The sequence below is a fragment of the Schistocerca gregaria genome, chromosome 1, assembly GCF_023897955.1.
Source record: "Schistocerca gregaria isolate iqSchGreg1 chromosome 1, iqSchGreg1.2, whole genome shotgun sequence".
Classification (NCBI taxonomy): Eukaryota; Metazoa; Arthropoda; class Insecta; order Orthoptera; family Acrididae; genus Schistocerca; species Schistocerca gregaria.
In genome coordinates this window covers 925789928-925816937 of record NC_064920.1, presented here as the reverse complement: position 1 = coordinate 925816937, position 27010 = coordinate 925789928, and the positions used below count along the sequence as shown (strand labels likewise).

General features: G+C 42.8%; 1 protein-coding gene across 3 annotated transcripts in view; it reads left to right on the top strand.

Moving 5' to 3' along the window:
- LOC126275217 (discoidin domain-containing receptor 2-like) overlaps positions 1-27010 on the top strand; it is an 842049-nt gene that overhangs the window by 719207 nt on the left and 95832 nt on the right. For all 3 annotated transcript variants that reach the window (XM_049977178.1, XM_049977180.1, XM_049977179.1), the window contains exon 9: positions 22972-23387. In XM_049977178.1, the coding sequence (XP_049833135.1) occupies positions 22972-23387 (416 nt within the window). The remainder of the gene's footprint in view (positions 1-22971; positions 23388-27010) is intronic.

Sequence of the window (27010 nt, the reverse complement as noted above, 5' to 3'; positions counted from 1 at the left end):
CTTTAAACCCATCAATCCATCCACATTGTATCATCCTTTAACGCAAATCCATATCAGTTTAGAGGCAGATTGCTCTTTTTCTCCAGGAAAACATCAAAGACAGCAGTCAACTTCCATGTATCACTATCACATCAATAGACATATAGTAGAATGTTGCTAAAAAAGGCCACGCAGCAACTGTTTGTGAAGTTTTTGTTAGCTCACACCGCATGACTATGATTGGCGGAAAGCACAGAGAAGCACATTGTAAATAAAGTTTGTTAAAGTTTAAAACACGTAAAGAGTCCTTCACACGGTCAGACACGTGATCCATTCTGCAGTTGTATATCGCACTCACCCCACTTGTATATCGCACTCACCCCAGCTGGTAATACAAAGCTCTTTAGCTAAGGAAATTTATAAAAATGTATAAGGCAGTTGCTGATAACTGTGGGTTCACATCTGGGTTTATGACCCTATATATATATAGAAATTTATTTATTCTACATTTGATGGTCATCCACATTAAACATTCTATCCCAACCGCCTTATCGCTGTCGACGAAAAAGTGACAGTTTCCCTGGTTCCAGGTGCTTTCATATCAACTTTTTCTTGTATTCCTCTTGATGATGCATCCCTGTTCCCACGCACAAGGACTTTCTGCAGCAAAGCAGAAGACATACATCTACCCACATATTCCTCTCAATTCCCCCCCCCCCCCCCCCCTGCATTTTTGTGTATTTTGTCTCAATTTCTACGTATTTTTCGTCACTTTTTGTAATTTTATCGATTTTATGTCACTTATGTCCATAGGATCATGACATCACGTATTCTAAAATTGCTTGTACATGTAGTCCAAATGTCAACACCTAGTGCAAATGTACTATTTTCTGATCGGATGGCATAGTATAGCAGGGTTCTCGAATGTATCCATTCACCGACAACTAAATATTCTACAGCTGCAGTGCGTTTGCTCTATTTTATTAATGCCTGTATATGTCACAGATGATTCCCATGACCTGGAGTAGACCCTAGTTAGTGTTCGAATGTGGATCCAGCATGAGATATACCTGGAGCAATGTGTGAATGCGGTTCAACAATATGGCACATCTGGGATAGGATTTGAAAGTGGATCCGCCCCGCGTTATATGTAGAGTGTCATTCAGAGACGGATCAACAGTACGTCATGTGTAGGATAATGTTAGAAGGTTGATCCATCACTCGTTACATCCGGAGATGAGTTCTATGTCTGAAGTTGGATCCACCAGTCCACCAGCGGGAGGAACGGGTTACGGGAGCCACTGATTTTTCCCACTGTCCATGTTTCACTATCATACAATGCTGTGCTCCTGACTCGCATTCTCAGAAAATTCTTCCTTAAATTAAGGCCTATGTTTGATACTAATAGACTTCTCTTGGCCAGAAATACCCTTTTTTCCAGTGCCAGTATGCTTTTAATGTCCTTGCCTCAGCCATCATTGGTTAATTTGCTGCCTAGGTAGAAGAAATTCCTTAATTTGATCTACTTCGTGACCATCATTCTCATGTTAAGTTTCTTGCTGTTCTCATTTCTGCCACTTCTCATTACTTTCATCTTTCTTCGATTTACTCTCAATCCATAATCTGTACTCATTAGATTGTTTATTCCATTCAGAATATCATGTAATTTTTCACTTTCATTCAGCAAATCATATCATTGATACCCTTTCACCTTGAATTTTAATTCCATTCCAGAAGCTTTCTTTTATTTCCATCATTGTTTCTTCGATGTACAGATTGAATGATAGGGGCAAAGGAATACATCCCTGTCTTACGTCCTTTTAATCTGAACACTTTGTTCTTGGTCATCCACTCTTATTATTCCCTCTTGGTTCTTGTACATATTGTATATTACTCGTCTCTCCCTATAGTTTATCTTTATTTTTCACAGAATTTCGATCATCTTGCATCATTTTACACTGTTGAACACTTTTTCCTGGTCGACAAATCCTATGAGCGTGTCTTGATTTTTCTTTAGTCTTGCTTCCATTATCAACCGCAACCTCAGAGTGGCCTCCCGGGTGCTATTACCTTTCCTAAAGCCTAACACATCCTTAATTTTCTTTTCCATTCTTCTGTATATTATCCTTGTTAATAATTTGGATGCATGAGCTGTTAAGCTGATTGTGCGATAATTCTCACACTTGTCAACTCTTGCAGTCTTCAGAATGGTGTGGATGATATTTTTCCGAAAGTCACATGGTATGTCGCCAGACTCATACATTCTCACCAACGTGAAGAGTCATTTTGTTACCATTTCCCCCAATGATTTTAGAAATTCTGATGGAATGTTATTTACCCCTTCTGTCTTATTGATCTTACGTCCTCCAAAGCTCTCTTAAATTCTGATTCTAATATTGGATCCCATACCTCTTCTAAATTGACTCCTGTTTCTTCTTCTATCCATCAGAGAAATCTTCCCCCTCACAGAGGTCTTCAATATGCTCTTTCCACTTATCTGCTCTCTCCTCTGCATTTAACAGTGGAATCCCCGTTGCACTCTTTATATTTATGCCCTTGCTTTTAATGTTACCGAATGTTGTTAGTATATGCTGAGTAAGTCCTTCCAACAATCATCTCTTTTTCGATTTCTTCACATTTTTCATGGAGCCATTTCATCTTAGCTTCCCTGCACTTCCTATTTTTTTCATTTCTCAGCGACTTGTATTTCTGTATTCCTGAAATTACCTGACCATTTTTGCACTTCCTTCTTTCGTTGACCAACTGAAGTATTTCTTCTAGTTATCCATGATTTCTTCACAGTTACCTTCTTTGTACCTACGTTTTTCCTTCCAAATGCCCTGATTGCACTTTTTAGAGATTTCCATTCCTTTTCAACTGTACTGCCTACTGAGCTATTCCTTATTTCTGTATCTATAACTTTAGAGAACTTCAAGCATGTCTCGTCATCCGTTAGCACTTCCTTATCCCACTTCCTTGCGTATTCATACTTCCTTACAAATCTCTAGAACTTCAGCCTACTCTCCATCAGTGCTTTATTGTGATCTGAGTCTATATCTGCTCCTGAGTGCACCTTACAATCCAGTATCTGATTTTGGAATCTCTGTCTGATCATGATGTAATGTAGCTGAAATCTTCCTGTATCACCTGGTCTTTTCCAAGTATACCGGCTCCTCTTATGATTCATGAACAGAGTATTAGCTATTACTAGCAGACCTCAATTAGTCTTTTTCTTTTCTCATTTCTTGTCCCAGGCCCATATTCTCCTGTAACCTTTTCTTCTTATCCTTCTCCTACAACTGCGTTCCAGTCCCCCAAGATTAAGAGATTTTCATCTCCATTTATGTACTGTATCACCCTTTCAATATTCTCTTTCTCTGTCTACCGTTTTCGGTGTTGATTTGATATCGATTCTGATACGAAGACCCCTATCACTGAACTGTTCGCTGAACTCACTTTTTGCCTTACATTTCTGTTCATAATGAATCCTGCTCCCTTTATACCATTTTCTGCTTCCGTTGATAGTAGCCTATACTTATCTGACCAGAAATCGTTGTCTTTTCATTTCACTTCACTGATCCCTACTATATCTACATTGAGCCTTTGCATTCCCCTTTTTAAATTTTATAGCTCCCTTACCACATTCAAGCTCCTGACATTTCACCCCCCTTCCCCCTCCCGTCTCACAGAAAATTCTCCTTTCGTTGATTATTCAATCTTTCTCTCATGATTGGTCAGCTTCCCATTGGCAGTCTCCTCCTAGCGACTCGAATGGGAGACTATTCCGGAATCTTTTGTCAATGGAGAGATCATGACGACACATTACAGGCCACATGTCCCGTGCATATACGTCATGAGTCTTTAATGCAGTGGTTTCCATTGTCTACTGCATCCTCATGCCGTTGATCATTGTTGATTCTTCTGCCTTCATAGGCAGTTTCCCACCCCAAGGACAAGAGAGTGCTCTGAACTCCTGTCCGCTCCTCTACCCTTTTACAAGCCCGTTGGCAGAATGAGATTGACTTCTTTGCTGGAAGTCTTCTGCCGCCAATGCCGATTATTAATCAAAATTTAAGTGGTGGTGGGTTTCGAACCCAGGACTGAGGATCTTTTGATTACTAAGCAAAGACGCTACCCCTAGGACACGGGTGGGGTATTAGTTATCTTTTTGTGTTGCCGAAGGACTGATGCCTCAAGGCGGTCAGCGACTGTCGTCAGCTTCTGCCGCGAGGCACCCGACGGGTCAACTGGCCATTTGAAAAAGGCTGTGTCCCCCTCGCAGGTGGGTGGATGGATGGATGGATGGATGGATGGATGGATGGAGGGAGGGAGGGAGGGAGGGAGGGAGGAGAGGGGCGAGAGAAGGCAAGAAGAATTTCGGAAGTTTGTGAGCGCCATCGAGGAGAACACATATTCAACTACCGCCCCCTCTGCAGCCTTTTGGGATGACGATTTTGCCCAGTACATGTGTTTCATTATGACCCATACATTAAGAGTGCTGGTTTTTTCATGACAATTTCGAAGTGTAATCAGAACAGTGATGCATTTTTTCCATCAGTTGTCGTAGTGTGCATTGACTTCAGTTACCTGGGTTGCAGCGTGATTTTTGAGCAGGAATCTGTAGCGAACTGCAACATTAAACAACGATAAATATTGTCCTCAGCTGTATGCTAACAGGTAATACATTTATTAAACTCCTCTCTGTCCAACATGAGCATTTTGTCAATTGAACATATTTCTTTCCAATAAGAATGAAGGTAATACCTTACACCCCAGCATTTTCCCTCCATTTTCCCTCCAGCTTGTAGGTGAAGGGTAGAATTTGAATGTGTCTGTCACTAGTTTTGAGTGGTACTGTGAAACTTTTTCCCAGCTGGGTAACACCACTTGTATGTTATCGTCAATTTTTGAGCTGAATTGTGATTTTATGCAGTCCTTTTTTATAATTAGACCCAATCTCGATGATTCATTATGTAATTGGGACTGATCTTTACATTAGTTTCCCAACCCAAATAAATAAAGTACACTGACTAGGAGCAGTGGCAAGGGTGGGGCTATGTGTAGCAATATAGGTTGCAATGTATTACAAACACATTTTAACAAAAGCAACAAATAGCTTTGTATCTAAATCAATAAATATCAATTAACTTAAAATGCGCATCTTATTATTTGTTAATACACATTTTTTGCTCTGAACTATAAAACTGTTACCAAAAACTACTTTAAGCAAACCCAAATTTTACCAATTTGTTGGTGGAGGACCCCAACTCTCCTTTTGTTAAGCGATATTCCATTCTCCCAAACCCCCTCTCCCCTCATTAGCCGCCCCCTGACCGAATAGCCCTTGACACTGAGCTAATCTTCCTCTCCTGCACTAGGGCTTTCCATCCAGAAGCAACAGGATTCAAGTCCCAGAAAGGTCTACCATTTTTAATTTCCCCCCAATTCCTGGGTGGTGGGTGGGGTGGGGCGTCAGCACAGTCCTGGCCCAAAGAAATTACCATCAAAATTCGGAAGTCCTGCCAAAATTCATATTTCCCACCACAATGCGAAATTCCCACCTATAGGGTAGGTAGGGTAGCGTGGAAAGGGGGTCTGGGCCCCATGTGCAGGCTGAGAAAAACACATGACGTCATCCAGAGCCGGGGGTGGGCCTGGTTGGGGGAAAATTAATTAATCAATTTAATTAATTGGCATATCAGTTTGATATCAAAATTGGGGTGATATCGCCACTACCCTACTACTGCTAATATGCGGTCTGGGAATTGACTGCCATTCCTTTTGCATAGTCTGAGTCTTCAGTGCATAACTGTGAACAGTAAGACACCTTCTGAGAGCATCACAAACATACTGAGCTTTGTAGCAATAGGTTGACTTGAAACTCCATGAGCAAAATATTTTATGTTATTGACAATATTTTTTCATGAGACGAATCAAATGAGGCTGAGCAGTGCCACTACGTGGGATAAAACCATCAACTAAACGACCAGTATAAAACTTAAAACTGCATTAAAGATATCATTTTTCTAGTTCATTTAACATTCCTTCGTGACAAGATGAGAAGGTTTGAGCATTCATCTAACGTTATACCAATCAACAGGTAGACTCTGTCTCAACTTAAAGCGTCCGTTATGCCAAAGTTAAATGAATGATGATAACAAATTTTAGTTTAATTCTTGTGTCAAAATAGATATGTATAGCTTTGCAGGCTAAACATGACTTCCTCGACGGATAGTTGCCCACACATAGTCGGTTGACTTGGACGTGTGCTATCTCTTACAAACCTTCCTGTGTATGGTATTCCATTAGTCCTCTTTAAACGGAATGCAGCAACAGTAGACCGAAATTAGAATGATGTTTCTTCCTTTTCTCTGAAACTTTCCTGAAAGTTATTGTTGATTTGTTTTCATTGAAGTACCACAATACGTTTTTACTCTCCATTATTCTGTAGATATCAACTTTTGATTTACTATGACCTTACACATTTTCATTAGAACTTTACAGTTCTGCACATTTCTTGCAATTTTCCATCAACCTTTTGTTTGTATGTCACCCATCTTTTCCCAACAATATTCTTTTTAGTGTCTCTAGTCCACCAGTTATGCAAGTAAAATTTTTCTACGAATTAACATTAAAATAAATATTCTGAGAAACTGTGTGTAGTTTTTTCTAGTCATGCATTTCCCATAACAATTGGCAGAAGTCTTTTTGTTTTACGTATCAATTTGTTCCGTGTCGCAGCAAGAGCGTCCATATCAGTTGCTAAAAATTATAATGACTATAACAAAAACTGTAAATGACACTGAAGAGGGAAGAAAAGATATGTAAATAAGGACAAATTTAAAATGCAAAACAAAACTGTCAGATTAAAGTAGTACATCACTTGAAAGGGGAGATAAGTTACTGTTGTACACATATATGATACGTTCATTTGTTTCTGTGTCAGAGTGAGGGTGGTTATGCAGTCGAGCACTTGCATCTCAGAAGCACAGGAAACGAACTCCTGCTAGAATAAATTATAAACAACTCCATCAGGCAGAGATGTGTATTTTCCACATATGGACTCCAGACTAACAGTGCTCTGAAAAGCCTATAGGCTAAGTCTCAAGAAATCATTAACTCTCCTTTAGATAATCTGTGTTTACTGTCGGCTCATTAATAAAGAGACACGATGGAGTTTCAAGCTTAGCTGGAGACAGCTGTCATTTGCAGACACATCATATACATTACATCAGTTGGCTGTCGATAGCTCGTCGTAATAGTAATGATGCAACGCTGCTTATGACATGGTTGTTCAAGTATGAAATCCATGTGAACGGACTGATTGTTGTATAAATTGGGATCTAGCAACCATCAGATAATTTAGATCTAAAGAAACACATGGTATGCAACGGTATGGCCTCAGATGTGTTTTCAAAGTGGTTCCTAACGGGACACCATCAATATCACTTTTAAAGAGTACCTCAGTATCGAGCTCATTTGTTAACTTCCTCATTTGAAGTTTAATGACATTACCCAAATATTAATAATATTTTACGACCCACATTCAACATTATGTTAACCACTGTACAGCATTAAGAAGGACTGGGATAAGGCCCGTCCAATGTTCCAGATTTATATCTTTCGTGATTTCCCATGTTGTTCTTCGTTAGTCCTCTGATTGGTTTGTTGCGGCCTGCAACAAATTTTTCTGTTGCGTCAATCTCTTGATGTCCATGTGTCATTTGCACCTAGTTTTCTCAGTTGTATAATATATTTCAGTCTCTATGTTCCCTAACATCTTTTACCCTGTAAAGGCCCCTCAAATACCATAGAAGTTATTCCTTGATGTCTTAATGCATGCCCTATCGTCCTTTAACTTCTTCTTGTCAATGTTTTCCATATGTTCCTCTCCTTCACGATTCTGCGGAGAACCCCCTCATTTTTTATCTTATCCGTCCACTTAATTTTCAACATCATTTTGCAGCACCACATTTAAAACGCTTACAGTGCCCTCTTTTCGGCTTCTCCCACAGGCCTTTATTTACTCCCAAACAATGTTGTGCTCAAAACGTACAGATTCAGATATTTCTTCCTCAAAATAAGACCGATGTATGATACCGGAGGTTCGTGTCCTCCCTCGGGCATGGGTGTGTGTGTTGTTCTTAGCATAAGTTAGTTTAAGCAGTGTGTAAGTCTAGGGACGAATAACCTCAGCAGTTTGGTCCATTAGGAATTCAGACACGTTTGAACATGAATGATTCAAACAGAATTTTTTGGCCAGGGTACCCTCTTTCTTCTGCTAGTCTGCTTTGCATGTCTTCTTAGATTCATCTGTCATGTGTTATTTTGTTTCCAAAGCAGCAGAATTCCTTCGCGTCGTCAACATTGCGGTCACTAATTTTTGGGTTAAGTTTATTTATTTATTTATTTATTTTTATTTATGCATTTATTTTACCTGGCAAGATTAGGGCCTTCAGGCCCTCTCTTACACCTAACCAGGCATACTCAGATTGAACGAGTTACAGTTTCTAAATAACATTAAGAACATTTAACGTATTATGCAGTATTGATGTCAAACGAAAAAAATTTGAGATTATAACAGTAGTACAATGATAGTTATAACAATAAAAATAATTATAACAATCAACAATAATAATGATAATAATAATGATAATAGTAATAATAATAATAATATAATAATAATAGTGACTAAGTATATGAAAGTAAACATACATTTCTTTTGTGAATGTCAGTTAGTTGGGAATTTTCTCGTTATATTCTTGCAGCTTGTTAGTTATTCTCATCGAGCAGAGACATAAGACGATAGAATGGGGTGAAAGAGATATATAAGAGGTAGATAGGTTAGAGGAAGAGAAAAAGAGTTTATTACTAATCGGATTTCTACATTTCCTCCTCAGTTCCGTCTTTCTTCGATTCACTCTTAGTCCACACTGTGTGTTCATTATACTTTTCATTTCTGTTTCACCCAGGAAAAGCAATGTCATCAGCGGACCTCGTCATTGATATTCTTTCAACCCAAATGTTAATCCCACTCCTCAACCTATCTTTCATTGCTGTCATTGCAATTGTCAGATTGAACAGGAGGGGAGGAAGACTGCATCCTTGTCATAGACCCTTTTTAATTGCCCATACATTTCGTCACTTCAAACGAGACAAAATGGCATTGTCATCACAAGCGTCCAGACAGCTGCTGTACAGTTTCTGTGCTATTTGGCCCATCGAAGACTCCAGCTATGTGCGCCGCTATTAGCAGTGGACTTTCGTGGGAGACCCGTTGCAGATGCCCATTCCAAGCAGGCCTCTTGGCAATGTACGCTCGGGGACTGATTGAGATTGTCTTGAGTTCACCGACAGCAGCTTTTCGTGTCGGGTTCGAAACCGATTGTCATTGAGAAGGCTTTACACTCGGTTCCGGCCCCTGTCGGTTACCAAATTTTTATCACCGCCGTTACATTTCTGCGAGTCTTACACCATTTCTTCTAGACAAGTTGGATAGTCTGCGTTGGTAGACCACTAAATTGGGCAACTTCATTCATGAGCACGTCCTAACACGATAGCTATTTTACGCCACTCTGCATTGTCTTCATGTCGGACCTTCTGACTGCACTGATTCCATTCAACTGATATATGGGTCACTTCACTGCCACGACTTACGTCAGCGATGTAGGGTCATATGGCCAGCTGGTTCCAGTTCTGCATCAGCAACAGGTCTCCAAAGCGACCACTTTAGTCTTTTAAAGGAGCCGCCAACATTTTGTATGGTGAGCTTATTTAAGTCTGCCTGTTAGCCGATACTGACAGGACTGAATTTCCAAGTTTGTTGAATCTAGTGATTCAGATGAAAGTGCCCCAACTTTATGACGGCCTAGGAATCGACGCTACTAGGTCACTAGCCACGAAAATAGCTAGTACCGACCAGGATAAAGCACCTCGCAGGAAGCTATGTGGCAGTCGCTGGTTACGCTGGACAGATGCCTCTGGTCGAACTGGTAGCTTCTGCAATCGGCAAGGTATCATACCAGAAGTAGTATGACCTTGTTACATGCCCATGCATGGATGTTGCTCGTAATTTAATTCAGCAATTTGCTTCTTAGTTGGCTGGTATTGGATGACCACGTAAATGAGATATGGCTGGTAAATAAACTGAGGTGATTTAGCCGAGATGTGAGCATCTAAATCTACATCATACTCCGCGAGACACCTTACGGTGTGTGTCGCAGGGTACTTCTGGTACCACTAACTGATCCCCTCTACCCTGTTCCATTCACGAATTGTGATTGTCGGAAAGCTTCTGTATTTGCTCAAATTTCTCGAATTTTCTCGTTGTGATCATTGTATGAGGGAGTACTATGTTGCTTGGCTCTTCCTGGAAAACATTCTCTCGAAATTTCAATAATAAACCTCTCCATGATGCACAACGACTCTCAGTCGATTTTGTTTCGTTAAGGGCGAGATGTTGAGTTCTGTCAGCAAGGAGGTCCTGAATCCAGTCACACATCTGGTCTTATACTCGGTAAGACTGCATTTTTTTCACTAACTGCAGTGTGGGCAGTTGTCAAATGCCTTCCTGAAGTCAAGTACACAACATCAATCTACGCACCGTTGAGTATAGCGCTATGGATCTCATAGAGGAACAGAGAGAGCTGATTTTCTCGAGATCTCTGTTTGCGGAATCCACGTTGGTTTTTATAGAGGACATCTTCGTTCTCCAGAAACGTCACCATTTTTGAGCATAAAACGTGTTCCATAATTCCACAACAGACTGGCGTCAGCAATATAGGCCTGTAATTATGTGCATCTGTCCTCCGACCCTTCTTGAAAACGGGAATGACGTGCTCGTTTTTCCAGTCGCCAGGTACCCTTCGTCGGTCCAGCTTTCTGCGATAATCTCCGCAAGAAGGGGGGCAAGTTCTTTCGCATAATATTTGTAGATCCCTATTGGTATCTCATCTCGCCCTGACGTTTTTGCAGTACTAGGAAATTGTAGTTGCTTTTCTTTTCAGCGATCGGTCATCTCAATAACTGCTATTTCGGCGTCCGTATGATGACTGAAAGGAGGGATCGTGTTGCGATCTTCCGCACTGAAACAATTTCCGGAGACTGAGTTCCGTATTTCGGCCTTCTCTCTTATCACTTTTCGTTTCCCTGCCAGTATAATCACTGAGTGAATGAATAGAAGATTTTGAACCGCTTAATGGTTTTACATACATACAATAAAATCTCTTAGGGTTTTTACTGAAATCGGTTGACAAAATTTTACTTTTAGATTCAATGAACGCTTGCCTTAGTGCTCTTCTTACGCTCATTTTCACTTCGTTCAGCTTTTGTTTGTCAGCTAGTTTTTTACTTCTCTTGAATCTGTGACCAAGCCCTCTTTGTTCACGTAACCGTTTCCTAACACGACTGTTAAGCCACGGTGGGCTTTTCCCATTCCTTAAGACCTAGCTTGGAACATTCTTGTCTAAGGCGTAATTAAAGATACTTCAGAATTTTTTCCATTTTTACGCCACATCTTCGTCCTCATCATTGGCTTGTATGTGACACGTCAGGTTTGTAAAATTATAGTGTAGTGTGTTGGTCATATTGATGAGAATGAAGGAAGGAGGTGAAATCCAGTGTCGGCTTATAGCCCACTCCTCCCGACTAGTTCCTACGAGGCCACTGAGTTTAATACCCTCATTCAAGCAACGGTTCACTATCAAAAGTGTCACATGCCCTCGCCCCACGAGAATCTACAAAGAGATATGGAATTTAACTCAGGTCACTCGCACATGTTCTGGTGATCAAGAAACTTAATACCACCAATGAAAATGAAAACATTCTTGCTCCTCCAGCTCTCGAAACGGTAACTTAGAAATAAGCACCATGTTACTGAAGTGCATTACCGGTTTCGGTTATAGGGGCATAAGTTATTCACTTTAAGGAGAATCTCGGCCCTCTGGTTGACTGCAACAACTTTGTCAATGGCTGCGTATGTGTAAATGAAAAAAAAGTGTCACACGGTGTTAAATGTCACTGAAATATTTTAAATGGTTTAAATTTATTGATAGTTTCAATAAAGATACTTCTTGCATACAGATTAAAAGCTATAGTGACCGGAAGTGAGTGAATATCAGTTCAAAGTCGTAAGCCATCTAAGCTACTCTCGTCAGCCACCGCGCCAACAGTCTACTCACTATTAGAGTGAACGATGAATAGTTCCCCCATCTATTAACAAATTATCTATTGTATTGATAGTTGCATTTTTCGCGAACAATGCCGCGCGGGATTAGCCGAGCGATTTAGGCGCTGCAGTCGTGGACTGTGCGGCTGGTCCCGGCGGAGGTTCGAGTTCTCCCTCGGGGATGGGTGTGTGTGTTTGTCCTTAGGATGATTTAGGTTAAGTAGTGTGTAAGCTTAGGGACTGATGACCTCAGCAGTTAAGTCCCATAAGATTCCACACACATTTGAACATTTTTTTCGCGAACAATTGGTCTGTTTTTATAACAGTGTAAATATGTTCTTCCTTATGAAATTCCAGACAGAATACCTGAGATCGTATTCCTGCTCTTCCGAACAAGTGAGACATGCAATACCATCAGCCGAAAATGAAATTGGCTCAAGAACAAGGCGAACGAAAAATGCAAACGATACGTTCTGCATATTTCCTGTACCGACCCGTTTCTTTTTTTATCTACTGGCGCTATAGGGGTGTTTTGCATATCTCCCTCCCTGACATTTAAAATCTGTCTCGCTTTCGATCTCGCTTTCCATTTCACGTTCCGAGCAGCTGTCGTTCCTCATTCCCCGCTACGCCACCGAGATTTGTTTTAATTTAATCCCCGCGCTTCGGAAAAGAAGAATGTAACGGAAATTCGCCAGCGGTGCCGGTGCCTTATCGTATTTATAAAAGTTGTCAGAAAGTGAGCCGGGTGATTTAAATATCCTTCCCGGCGGCGGTCGTCGCGTCTCCTGGGCGCCTTGTGCCCTCCCCGCCCAGCTCGGCTCTGTACATTAGCCACGGCATGCCGTTGCGGGCCTTTAATCTGTATTCCTTCCTTCCTCCCTTCCGGTCGGCGGCCGCGCGCCACGTCCTCCCCACCCACTTACCAGATTACGTGCATCAAATACAGAGCGAAATCTCGCCCTGGCAAACCGAGACCGGGCGAACGAAGCAAGCAAGGCGAAAGCGCCCGCGCGCGAGCGCCCGAAACAAACTCGATACTCTGCGGAACCTGATTTATCCGCCGTGGCAGCGTGCCTCCGGGTAAACGAGCGTATGCCCCGCTGTGCCGTGCTGTTGGTTTTGTTCTATTGATCCGGATGCCTTAGGCACCGCCAAGAGCTTCGTGCACCATCATACTACGAGATTCGCTCTAACGTGCTACGTACAAAACACCTGTATAGCATCTTATTACGATGAGGTACATACACAAAGTATATACACCTGACAAAAAAGTAGCCACTTCAGAAGACAACACTTTAATACCGTTTAATACTGCCCCTGGCCTTGATAATGGACTCATTTTGGCTATGAAAAGAGTTCACGAGTTCCTTCAGATATGCCATAAGCATCTGAAACCACTCATTGATGATTTGCTCCCTCATAGCTACGAAGTTGCACGGATTTTCTCTGCTACGTTTCACACGCTGTTCCAAATGGTTCCATGTATTTTCTATGGGATTAAGACCGGGTGTTGTAATGGGCCAGTCGAGATGTGATAGAGTGCCTTAGTGTATGTCATATCAGGGACTTACGCGTGTACTCCTGGTGAACAACGCTGTCATCAACGTGTAAGACCCATGTGTCCATAGTGTACTCACCTGCAGCTTCATCTGCATACGTAATCTAAAAACCACTGTGATTTGCATCAGAGAGGGTACTGCACGTGGCACCACACATCAGAGTTCCCTCCAGTTCCATTTGTCAGTGGAGTGTGGGAAGAATGAGTACTGACGTGCCTCTGTTAGTAATCTACAATTAGTCCCATATTGCCTTTGTGGTCCCTATGAGTCCAATAAGTAGAGGACTGCAGTATATTTATGAATTCTTCGCGAGATATGTGATGCCCGTCTTCAAGAAGGTGGCTTCAGGTTTTTCGCCGTTGTATAATTCGCCGTTGTGAAATTCTGTCTAAGAGGATAACAAAAAATACTGGAGGCACCAAATAATGCAGTATCTCACTCATCGCAAACATGAAGCCCAAAATGTCACAACCCCGAAAAATACACTAAGTAATGAAATTATTTCCCGCAACGTTTCATGCAAAAAAATAAAACTTGTGACTGACAGCAGCAAATGTTATTTTATAACAAAAAAACATTGTTTTTACAGTCGCTCTTCAGGCTATATCATCAACGTTAAATGAATGTGTTTACAGGTTGACAATTATTGAACTATATGAAAAAAACTTAAGTTACAAACTACGGCGTGTATACACTATTCAACATGTAAACGTCACTACAGATATTCAGATGTCGGTTATGGCATGTTCTATCTGCCTGCCATCATTGGCGATGACGTCGCGCAGACGAATAACGAAATTCTGTATGACCCGCTGATGTTTGGGAACATCGATCCTGTCGATGACCTGAATGGCTGTTTTCAGCTCAGTAATGATTTTGGGGTTATTGATGTACACCTTGTCTTTGATATAGTCCCACAAAAAGGAGTCTCATATGTTCAGACCCGGAGGATATGCGACCAATCGAGACCCATGCCAGTGGCCTCGGATACCCCAGAGCCAGACTGCGGTCCCCAAAGTGTTCCTCCAGAACTACACTCTCCTGCTTCGATGGGGTCGAGCTCCGTCTTGCATGAACCACATCTTGTCGATAACAGGGTCACTTTGGATAATGAGGATGACATTATCTTCCAAAACCTTCACGTACCGTTCGATAGTAGCCGTGTCTCAAGGAATATCGCACTGATTTTTCCGTAACTGGAAATTGCACACCACACTCTCGCCCGTTGAAGGTGAAGAGACTTCTCGATCGCGGAATGCGGATTCTCAGTCATCCAAATGCGCCAATTTTGTTTTCTGACGAACCAATCCAAATGAAAATGGACTTCGTCGCCAAGCCAAACCATACAGCTCATACTAATTCCCATCATGCCCCACAGCCAACCGAACAGTTTGAACATACTAATGCAAATCGTTCAGAACTTATGACGACATCTATTTCATATATTTCAATAATTGTGACACTGTAAGTTAAAGGTAAACACATGATTTATACATAACATTCTTTTTCTCGATAAGCTATGCCACTATCTGGTAGCAGAAGACAAGTCAAACTGTTATAATATATGGCTGCAATATGTTACAGTTATGTGCCTGCTCTGACGCAGGGATACAATCACTCACACAGCTGTAATTTTTGGATCCAGTATGTTAACAAAGGCAATCCTGAGAAAGAATCGTACGTACAAATCGCCTGTCTTCTTGACGTAAATAATCAACTTTATGATGGTTGTTTAAGCCTTCAAAACACCTAGTGGAAATATCACTACAAATTATAGATTAGGGTTATTAGTGTTTTCAGTTTTTAGTTAATATTATTTCGAGAGCTGTTCAGTAAGTATTATAACACTTTTTTCTGAAAACAGGTTGGTTTTATTCAGAATTCCAATACACCATATTATTCACCTCTCTTTTGGCTACAGTACCTTATTTTTGAACATAATCTCCGTTCATTGCGACGGTCTTACGCCACTTTACTGGGAGGACCTGCATGCTGACATGGTCGACGGGGAGCTAGCGTATTGTTGCATCAGTAACCTCCCCATCATTCACCTATTGCTTCCCGCGGAGTGCATCCTTCATTTGGGCAAACAGAAGTAAATCGGAAGGCAAGACTAACAGCTGTGTGCAGCCGGCCGTCACGCGGGAAATCGGACAGGTTTGCGCTGTCTTGTTGCGATGATTACAGGCGCCTCGCCCAACGACTCGGAGTACTTTTGTTCACTGCCAGGTCTCCACAAAAAATCTGCAAGCGCCTATGAATCTTTGCGAAGCTCCGGTTTTCCGCCAAAAGAAACTTAATGACAGCTGTCTGCTTGAAACGCACCACCGTACAGACATCATTTTGAAGACTACGTACAGGGCCGCTACCTATCGGAACTTCATGAAAGTATAGGGGCACAAGCGGAAATATTTCACAATGTCCCACAAGAAATTACGCGTTTTTTCTACCGAAATTTATCGAGAAAAAAAATGTTGCATTACTTACTGAGCTTCACTCGTACGTATAACCCACACTCCTGTGAACCCCGTGTTCCACAGTTTTTGCCAGCAAACATCTTCTTCTTCGTCGCCCTGACAACAGAGGTTACATGTTGGATACAGTCAAGTATACTACACGTTGCCCGAGGTGCATTTACACAGGCCATATTTTCCGACAATATTTGGCCGCAATAGCGTTGCCGTCAACATTCCTGTAATGCGGCTGCAAAATACGGAAATTCTACGGTATCGTTGGGCAGTATTTCTAATGTTGCAGGCTGTCGCATCTAATTGCAGACATAATGCCGGTGTTCTCTCCAAGGTAATAGAATATTTTGTATTGCAAGGCTATATATCTGTCCTGTCTGTAGATGTTTCCTTCTCAATCTCTCCTTTGTTTCCTGCTTCTATCAGCGACAGCGTAGCAATCACTTGTTTGAGCGAAAACAATGGTGTTTCGCTTTTGTTCGAAAGTCTGAAGTCCACATAGCCACCTGTTTTGTTAGTTGTTCGTCGCTGCAAGTTTGTTATGTACAGCAGTGGAGAGGTGGACAAACGACAGAACTACAATTTCATACATGCGATTCATTTGCGACAAGAAACAAGGGACTTCGAAGAAATGTATACAAAGATCGCATCGGAAAAATAAGTTGCCGATGAAGTCGGACTCATGCTCGATTTTGGGTAAGTTGTATCACATGTGATTCCGTGTGCTGATGAAAATAAAGACAGAAAATACACTCCTGGAAATTGAAAAAAGAACACATGGACACCGGTGTGTCAGACCCACCATACTTGCTCCGGACACTGCGAGAGGGCTGTACGAGCAATGATCACACCCACGGCACAGCGGACACACCAGGAACCGCGGTGTTGGCCGTCGAATGGCGCTAGCTGCACAGCATTTGTGCACCGCCGCCGTCAGTGTCAGCCAGTTTGCCGTGGCATACGGAGCTCCATCGCAGTCTTTAACACTGGTAGCATGCCACGACAGCGTGGACGTGAACCGTATGTGCAGTTGACGGACTTTTAGCGAGGGCGTATAGTGGGCATGCGGGAGGCCGGGTGGACGTACCGCCGAATTGCTCAACACGTGGGGCGTGAGGTCTCCACAGTACATCGGTGTTGTCGCCAGTGGTCGGCGGAAGGTGCACGTGCCCGTCGACCTGGGACCGGACCGCAGCGACGCACGGTTGCGCGCCAAGACTGTAGGATCCTACGCAGTGCCGTAGGGGACCGCACCGCCACTTCCCAGCAAATTAGGGACACTGTTGCTCCTGGGGTATCGGCGAGGACCATTCGCAACCGTCTCCATGAAGCTGGGCTACGGTCCCGCACACCGTTAGGCCGTCTTCCGCTCACGCCCCAACATCGTGCAGCCCGCCTCCAGTGGTGTCGCGACAGGCGTGAATGGAGGGACGAATGGAGACGTGTCGTCTTCAGCGATGAGAGTCGCTTCTGCCTTGGTGCCAATGATGGTCGTATGCGTGTTCGGCGCCGTGCAGGTGAGCGCCACAATCAGGACTGCATACGACCGAGGCACACAGGGACAACACCCGGCATCATGGTGTGGGGAGCGATCTCCTACACTGCCCGTACACCTCTGGTGATCGTCGAGGGAACACTGAATAGTGCACGGTACATCCAAACCGTCATCGAACCGATCGTTCTACCATTCCTAGACCGGCAAGGGAACTTGCTGTTCCAACAGCACAATGCACGTCCGCATGTATCCCGTGCCACCCAACGTGCTCTAGAAGGTGTAAGTCAACTACCCTGGCCAGCAAGATCTCCGGATCTGTCCCCCATTGAGCATGTTTGGGACTGGATGAAGCGTCCTCTCACGGGGTCTGCACGTCCAGCACGAACACTGGTCCAACTGAGGCGCCAGGTGGAAATGGCATGGCAAGCCGTTCCACAGGACTACATCCAGCATCTCTACGATCGTCTCCATGGGAGAATAGCAGTCTGCATTGCTGCGAAAGGTGGATATACACTATACTAGTGCCGACATTGTGCATGCTCTGTTGCCTGTGTCTATCTGCCTGTGGTTCTGTCAGTGTGATCATGTGATGTATCTGACCCCAGGAATGTGTCAATAAAGTTTCCCCTTCCTGGGACAATGAATTCACGGTGTTCTTATTTCAATTTCCAGGAGTGTATAAATAAAAATTTTATTCTTATTTCAAACTTATAATAATTAAGTCATTCGAGTCTTCTAGCAAAGCACTGCATACTTGCTGTACCAAGAGGCTTATTGATAAATCGAGGCAAGTGAAACTTTACAAATCATCTGTAACTAAAAACCGGAGTGTGAACGCCACTCATATTATAACTGATACACACTCTCTCATACTTCCATCTGTTTTAGGAGTTCATCGATCAGTTGCTTGTATGAGATCTTCGAAACCGTATGTCAATATTCTGGTAAAATTATGGAAAAAGGTATGTGTCTAGCAACAGTTTATTAGTTTTTCTAATCATTCAGCTTACTTAAAAAAGAACGCACCCGCAAAGCCATATTTCTCGTCTGAGTTCTAACTTTCTTCCTTTTGTGATGTAAAAGCAGTAGAACCACACTCACTTCCAGCTGCTCGCGTTTGACCATTTTGTGACATTAGTGTGCCCCCGTGGCCCGGAAATCTATTGCCGTAAACATTGCCGGAAATGATGGCGGGTAATGTCGTAGTACATGGCTGCAATTCGCATAGCTGCAATGCTGCCGTACAACATTTTCAGGATATGTTATCGTGGCCCATGTAGAGACCCTCAAGAATGGTTTTACAATACATTACGCAAGATAAGGATGGCCCCCACAACACTACGCATTGCATTTTTTTGTAAAGCCCGATGTAAGGTTTACATTAACGTTGGTTCTTGAACAGTGGCTTCTGTTCTGTACTTTGCTGTCGTATTGGTTTGGCATCAATATCTTGATTTTGACAGCATAGGCGGTTAGCTTGTATCATTTTCATTCCTGTCGAATCTTTCTTCAGTTGATAATTTGATTGGTGTCCTCATGTTTAGTGAAGCCAAATTATTTCCTAATCCTGTCTTTGGCGGTTCTGCACACTCGACCTCGCTGTCGTCTTGACTTTCCCCTAATTATTCCTGTCTTACAATTTGCCGTGCCGTCACTTTTCCCGCGTTTGAGTCCAAAGTTCTGTCTGCTAGTGGAAATTCCGTATTACTTAAATTGCCCATTTGATGCTCCTCCCAATCTGACATGTTCTCATCTTTAATTTCATTTATCAGTATTAAAGGTTTCTATTTATTGTCTTATGCTCACAAACACTTGTCAGAGATTTTTATTGGTTCAATTTGTTGGCTTTCGGGACGTGCCCTTTGAGGCATCACAACAGCTGCATATCATTTATGACAATGCGAACTTAAGCACAACACGACACCCAGTCCCGTAGAGGTTAAAATCTCCGATCCAGCCGGTCCCCGTCGCTTGGCAATCCGCAGCCCCGGCCGCGCAGCTACCAAGATGAACTGTCTGAGATATTACGCAATAAACGTAACATATTATATATATTTATTACACCAAATTTCTTCACAATCAATCTTGTTGTTGTTGTGGTCTTCAGTCCAGAGACTGGTTTGATGCATCTCTCCATGCTATCCTATCCTGTGCAAGCCTCTTCATCTCCCAGTACCTACTGCAGCCTACATCCTTCTGAATCTGCTTAGTGTATTCATCTCTTGGTCTCCCTCCACGATTATTACCCTCCACGCTGCCCTCCAGTGCTAAAATGGTGATCCCTTGATGCCTCAGAATATGTCCTACCAAACCGATCCCTTCTTCTAGTCAAGTTGTGCCACAAACTCCTCTTCCCCCCAATTCTGTTCAATACCTCCTCATTAGTTATGTGATCTACCCATTTAATCTTCAGCATTCTTCTGTAGCACCACATTTCGAAAGCTTCTATTCTCTTCTTGTCTAAACTATTTATCGTCCATATTTCATTTCCATACATGGCTACACTCCATACAAATACTTTCAGAAACGACTTCCTGGCATTTAAATCTATACTCGAAGTTAACAATTTTTTCTTCTTCAGAAACGCTTTCCTTGCCATTGCCAGTCTACATTTTATATCCTCTCTACTTCGACCATCATCAGTTATTTTGCACCCCAAATAGCAAAAGTCCTTTACTACTTAAAGTGTCTCATTTCCTAATCTAATTCCCTCAGCATCTCCCGACTTAATTCGACTACATTCCATTATCCTCGTTTTGCTTTTGTTGATGTTCATGTTATACCCTCCTGTCAAGACACTGTCCATTCCCTTCAACTGCTCTGCCAAGTCCTTTGCTGTCTCTGACAGAATTACAATGTCATCGGCGAACCTCAAAGTTATTGTAATACCTACTCCGAACTTTTCTTTTGTTTCCTTTATTGCTTGCTCAATATACAGATTGAATAACATCGGAGATAGGCTACAACCCTGTCTCACTCCCTTCCCAACCACTGCTTCCCTTTCATACCCCTCGATTCTTATAACTGCCATCTGCTTTCTGCACAAATTGTAAATAGCCTTTCGCTCCCTGTATTTTACCCCTGCCACCTTCACAATTTGAAAGAGAGTATTCCAGTCAATATTGTCAAATGCTAGTAACGTAGGTTTGCCTTTCCTTAATCTTTTTTCTAAGGTAAGTCGTAGGGTCAGTATTGCCTCACGTGTTCCAACATTTCTACGGAATCCAAACTCATCTTCCCCAAGGTCGGCTTCTACCAGTTTTTCCATTCTTCTGTAAAGTATTCGCGTTAGTATTTTGCAGCTGTGACTTACTAAACTGATAGTAACAAGCAATGATGGCACTATTATCGCCTACTGCAGTTATTCCAAATACATAATCGCCTGCCAGCGAATCTAATTACACGCGTATAGCACTTCCAACAGGCACACTTCTCTTTTTCTGGTAATAGTGACTGCTGCGTGCGGTCATGTTATATCTGATTCTTCACAGTGTGTTCATCATGTAGTCCATCGTCATCTTCTCTCTTCTTTCTTTCTTCTTCGTTTCTTCCCTTGATGTATGCACGACCATTGCTTTTAGTTCCGATTTTTCACCCATACTAATATGAGTTATTTTTGTTTTTCTGCAGCGGTTGTTTCCAAGATCGCTCCTCATCCATAGTAGTTGCATTTGAAGATATGGCGTTTCAGTCCTGTCGTAGGAAGCCGTGTGTAACGCTCCGTGCCGGTTTTAGATTAATGTTGTTTCTTTAATATTGGCCTCTTTAGTTTGTTGTCATATTGACTTGGCATCCGATCTTGATTTTGACGGCACTGGTAGATAGCTTCACTCCAAAGACACACGTATCACGCTAATAATGTTCCTAACCGTGTGCCTAAATGAGACGTGTCATATCAAACTCTTACATAACTCCGCATACGTAAGTCAGTAACACATAAAAAAAAATTGTAAAAGGTGACTTGAAATCGGAACAGTTTGTACTAGGCACTGTACTATGCTATAAAACTAAATCAATCTAGACTCTGCGATCAGGCGCTGTAGACCACGCTTTGTCGACCAGCCGTCATGTCATCCCTCGCCACACGGCGTCATGCAGATGTAGTAAGGAAAGACATGGGGTCAGCACACCGCTCTCCCGCCTGTTGTCAACTGTTGAGATCCCGGAACCGTTATGTCTCATTCAAATAGCACATCAGTTGGCATCACGAGCCTGAGTGCACCACATTCCATTCCTCCCACCAAAGAACAATCTCTGGCAGTACCGGAAATTGAACACAGGACGCCCGCATGAGACTCAGATTTGCTAACCACTCGGCTACAGAGACAGACATATTACACTATAAGTTCATAGCAAACGTCTAAAGTTCATTCACAGCACGTTAGAATTCACACGATGCCGCAACACTTATTACAGTTAGTCATTGCTTTTCTGATTCAGTCCGGTCGCCGCAAAATACTATATGTTTTCCCAGTTTGTACAAAACTAACGCGAATCAACAGTTATGAATGTTTGAGACTGCTTTCCAGCCCCGATGCGTGATAGTGCGCACCTCGCTCGCCTGCGACTCACTCTGCTGCCTCCCTCATATCAACTGCCGTGGGCCAAGGTGACTTGAAATCGGAGCAGTTTGTACTAGGCACTGTACTATGCTATAAAACTAAATCAATCTAGACTCTGCGATCCCCCCTCCATGTATGGAAGTGAAACGTGGATGATAAATAGTTTAGACAAGAAGAGAACAGAAGCTTACGAAATGTGATGCTACAGAAGAATGCTGAAGATTAGATAGGTAGATCACATAACTAATGAGGAGGTATTGAATAGAATTGGGGAGAAGAGGAGCTTGTGGCACAACTTGACTAGAAGAAGGGATCGGTTGGTAGGACATGTTCTGAGACATCGAGGGATCACCAATTTAATACTGGAGGGCAGCGTGGGGGGTAAAAATCGTAGAGGGAGACCAAGAGATGATTACACTAAGCAGATTCAGAAGGATGTAGGCTGCAGTAGGTACTGTTAGATGAAGAATCTGGATTCTGGATTCGAAAAATGAGAATCCAATTCGTTGTATCATCATCATTGGCTTCGGAATACGACATTGGGGGTGTGGTTCAGTAGAAGCGCGTACCGTTTTTCTAATGTGTATGTCTACAACAGCTGTTCCATGCAGGTGAGAACAGATACTTTATATGATAAGCTACAGAAGAATGACAAGATAGTCTTCCAGTAGTTAACATTCCAGAGATTAAGACCTGAATAAAAGTATCCACTCATAATCTGTGCCTACTGTTGTTTCAGTGGTGGTGCCAGGCAACTTCTCGGCGGCGGAAGTGCTGATGGAGGACTCGCCACAGCGTGACGAAGTGCAACAGCCGCAAGTGCCTCCGACGGCGCCCGTCGCTCCTTCTCCAGCTGGGGCCGCCTCCGGCGATGCGGACCAGCCGCCCCCGCGCCAGGAGGCGGCGGACTCGGCGGCGGCGGCGCCCGCCCCCGCGCCGGCCTACATCGGGCCTGTGATCGGCGCGCTGTCGGCGGTGATCGTGCTGCTGACGGCGGCCATCCTGCTGATCGTGCTGAGGCAGCGCCGCATCAAGGCAGCAGCCGCCGCTGCTCACGGCGCCCAGCCCGCTGCCTCCGCGCTGCCCTTCAACGGCGCCGCCGCCTCCGTCGCCACCGCGCCTTTCGTCCACGGCGACAAGACCGTAGCGCTCAAGGTGAGCACATCGCTCCCGAGGGCTGTCGACTTGAAAGATATGACGTAAGACTGTACACATAATCGCATTTACACTTACTTCGTCAACAATCGGGAGACACACAGCGCGACTGCCTTTTATATTTTTTATTTCTTTTTTTGTATCATCAGTCTTCTGACTTGTTTGATACGGCCTGTCTTTTACATGCGTGTTCCTAAATAGATACGAACCGGCGTTGATATAGCGAGGGGCTGCTATTTAATATCTGAAATCGGATTACGTAACACAGGAGAAACGGGAAAGATCTTGAAGGGGCAACACTAGACGGCTAACAGACGCATTATTAGCAAAAAGTGTATTGAAAATCGTGTTCAGGCATACGTAGATACCTTATTGGCCGAAACCGATCAATGCGTTAAAAAACTAGTGATAAATTACTCGTGGCATTTATCTTTTTCTCTTTCTGCTAGGGGAGGCCAGCTGGCCTAACGGTTGAACCACATTTTATGAGGACTCAGTGACGAAATTGTTTTAGAAAAATTGGGAACCGTTTATTCACACTTTTTGTACTACAATTCGCAAATGAAGTAACGTAAAATAATTTATTTCGTTTGTTGTATCAATAAGCTAAAAAAGTGTCGTTAAGTCCGTTCGGATCTGCAGACTGGGGGAAAGGACATTACTCTCTCTCTCTCTCTCTCTCTTTTTTTTTTCTTTTTCTTTTAACAAACCTTTCAGTCTTACAAATAAGTTGGGCTTCATCGTCCTATCTACACCAGCACACGATCTATGAGGCCACTTCTGACATGCAATACATCCCTCAGCTGAAGTGAAATATAATTCCCTGCATCACATAAATGTCGCATCTTCGTCGTCTTCGATGTTTAATTTTCTATAAACTCACTTCCTTTTTCTTTTGTCTTACTCTTCTTTGACTGAAGACCTTTCTTCTTCCCTTCTAGAGCTCTATTCTGCTTAGCTTCTCCAGCGTGCAGAGATCTTTTGACCGATTCTAGTAGGGAGATGTTGTGACAACAGCGGTTTTGCCTCTCATCTTTGCCCTGATGTAGCTCTTTGTTTCGACGATTTTTCGTGGGTCATCGTTTTTCTGATTACCGGTTCATCAGCTTGTTCAATGTTTCCTGGCCGCGCGGCGTATCCGTGTGGTCTGGGGCGCCTTGCCACGGTTCGCGCCGCTACCCCCGTCGGAGGTTCAAGTCCTCCCTCGGGCATGGGTGTGTGTGTTTTTGTTAGCGTAAGTTAGCTTAAGTGGTGTGTAAGCGTAGGGACCGATGACCTTAGCTGTTTGGTCCCATATGAACTTACCACAAATTTCCAAATTTTTCCAAATGTTTCCGGTGGACCAGTTTTGTCACATACATTCCGTACATAATGACGTACCATCTGTAAACGAGAAAGATAGAACATGCCGTAGAATAGGTCAGATGAAGAATAAAAGGCGACCACGTTGAAACGGACTATACCAGGAGACTATTTCTCCCCGAACGCACATTTATTAAAAAAATATTTAATAACCACCGTAAAGAATTTTTTCCCAACTACATTGTACACAAAGATGGTTAAGAACATGCTGCTTTAGTGAATAAACGTTCATCGTGAAGAAAAGAACTATGACAAACTTACCTCATTTGTAACAGTATGGTAAATTATAATAGCGAATTCGCTCACTTTTGTATACAGACTACGAAACCAGTGCGCCTTGCAACCTTACTAAACCATAAGAGACGTTGGTAGTACACATTTGTCAATCTGAGCGCACCTAGAAAGAATTAGACCACCGAGACCGTTCTGCCTGGTAGCCCAATCAGCCCCTTTCTCCCCTGCATCTGCCAATATGAAAAAATTAAAAAAAACTATCACAGCTATAAGGCAGTTTGTTAATTTTATTCATTAAACAATAGTTTGTCAGTTATTTAAAGCGCAGTGATTAGCACACAGACTCGCATTCGGGAGGACGACGGTTCAGACCCGCGTCCGGCCATCCTGATTTGTGTTTTCCGTGATTTCCTTAAATCGCGTCAGGCAAATGCCTCGATGCTTCCTTTGAAAGGGCTTGACGAACTTCCTTCCTCGTCCTTTCCTAATCCCATGGGACCGATGACGTCGCTGTTTGGTCCCCTTCCCCCAAAAAATTAACCAACCAACCAATAAACCGTTTCGGTCGACTGCATCTCGATGTCTGCAGCTTCCTATTATTCTGTAAGTTGTTGCTCCTCCTCTTGCTTTGATATGAATACTACACATATGCTTAGCTTCACTGATGCAGCACAGCATTCGCCCGCTGTCTACGAAATAATACAATCCGAAATCCATCTCGGGATCAAAAAAGCTATACAAAATGTCTTGTTGCTATTTTTCTTCACATAATTTAATCCACACCCATGGAGCTCAACCAACAGTATCATTGATAAATTAACGTATCTCACTTAATGATAGATATACACAGTTCAGTTCTCTTTGGTGGGGATTGCTGAGCGCGGTTTCCATGGCTACCGTGTTAACAGATTGGCTCGCTCACCTGTGAAAGTAGGTTAGCCGTTGCTGATTTTCGGATTCACCGTCAATCGACCATACAACCTGTCTGTATAATTCAGCGACCATGCCGCTGTCAGCAGGCGTCAACGGAAGGACCCACGCTGGACCAGCCACGGCATCAGATGTGTTGACGGAGCTTACAAGACAAATCTTGCCACAGCAATTACAATAGCCAGATTGTGATATTCTGCGTCTTCTTTTTCTAGGAAAATAAGCGTGCTTTGAACTCATGGCCGTATCTTAACAATACAGTAAACGCTACATCAACGACAACTTCACTGTCAAAGTGATACAAAAGCAAAAGGAAACAGAGCGTTAATACAATTTAACACTCTTTCTTCCTTAAGCTGTCATGCTGAAGCAGGGTGGGGGAGCGCAGTAGTTAATACAGTGGACTCTAGTTCGGGAAGAGGAGAATTCTAATTGTAGTCGGTGCATCTAAAGGATGCTGTTTTTGTTGTTGTAATTGTCGTTACCTAGAGTGTTCATAACAAGATGATGATGTGTTCGTTAGTTCGAAGATTGATTTGCTGCATCTCTCGATGCTAGCCTATCCTATGCAACCCTCTTCATGTGTGCATAATTATTGCAACTTACGTCCATTTGAACCTGTCTGCTGTAGACAAGCCTTGCTCTACCTCAACAAATCTTGTCCCCCACATTTCCCTCGATTAATAGTTTTTGGGTGGTTTTCCTAAAATGTTTTGGGCGAATGCTGGGATGTTTCCATTTGAAGACCCCATTGCCGATTTCAGTTTGACCCATAAATTTCATTTCTTCCGAGTACATTTCAGTACCTCTTCAGTAGTTATCTGAACTGACAATCTAATTTTCAGAATTTTGTTGTAGCATACTCCAGTAGCTTCTGTATTCGTCTTAACAGTTTATGTTCCACATTTAACTTACGTAAAAGGCTACTCTATAGACAAATACCTTCAGAAAAAGAGTTCCTAACATTTAAATTTACGTTCGATTGCCAACCACTTCTCTGCCAATTAAAATCTATGCCTTAATATTTTAGAAAATAGTTCAGTCAAATCACAAATTTTTTTTTTAAACCCTTGTTATACTCCACCAGTTATCAACTA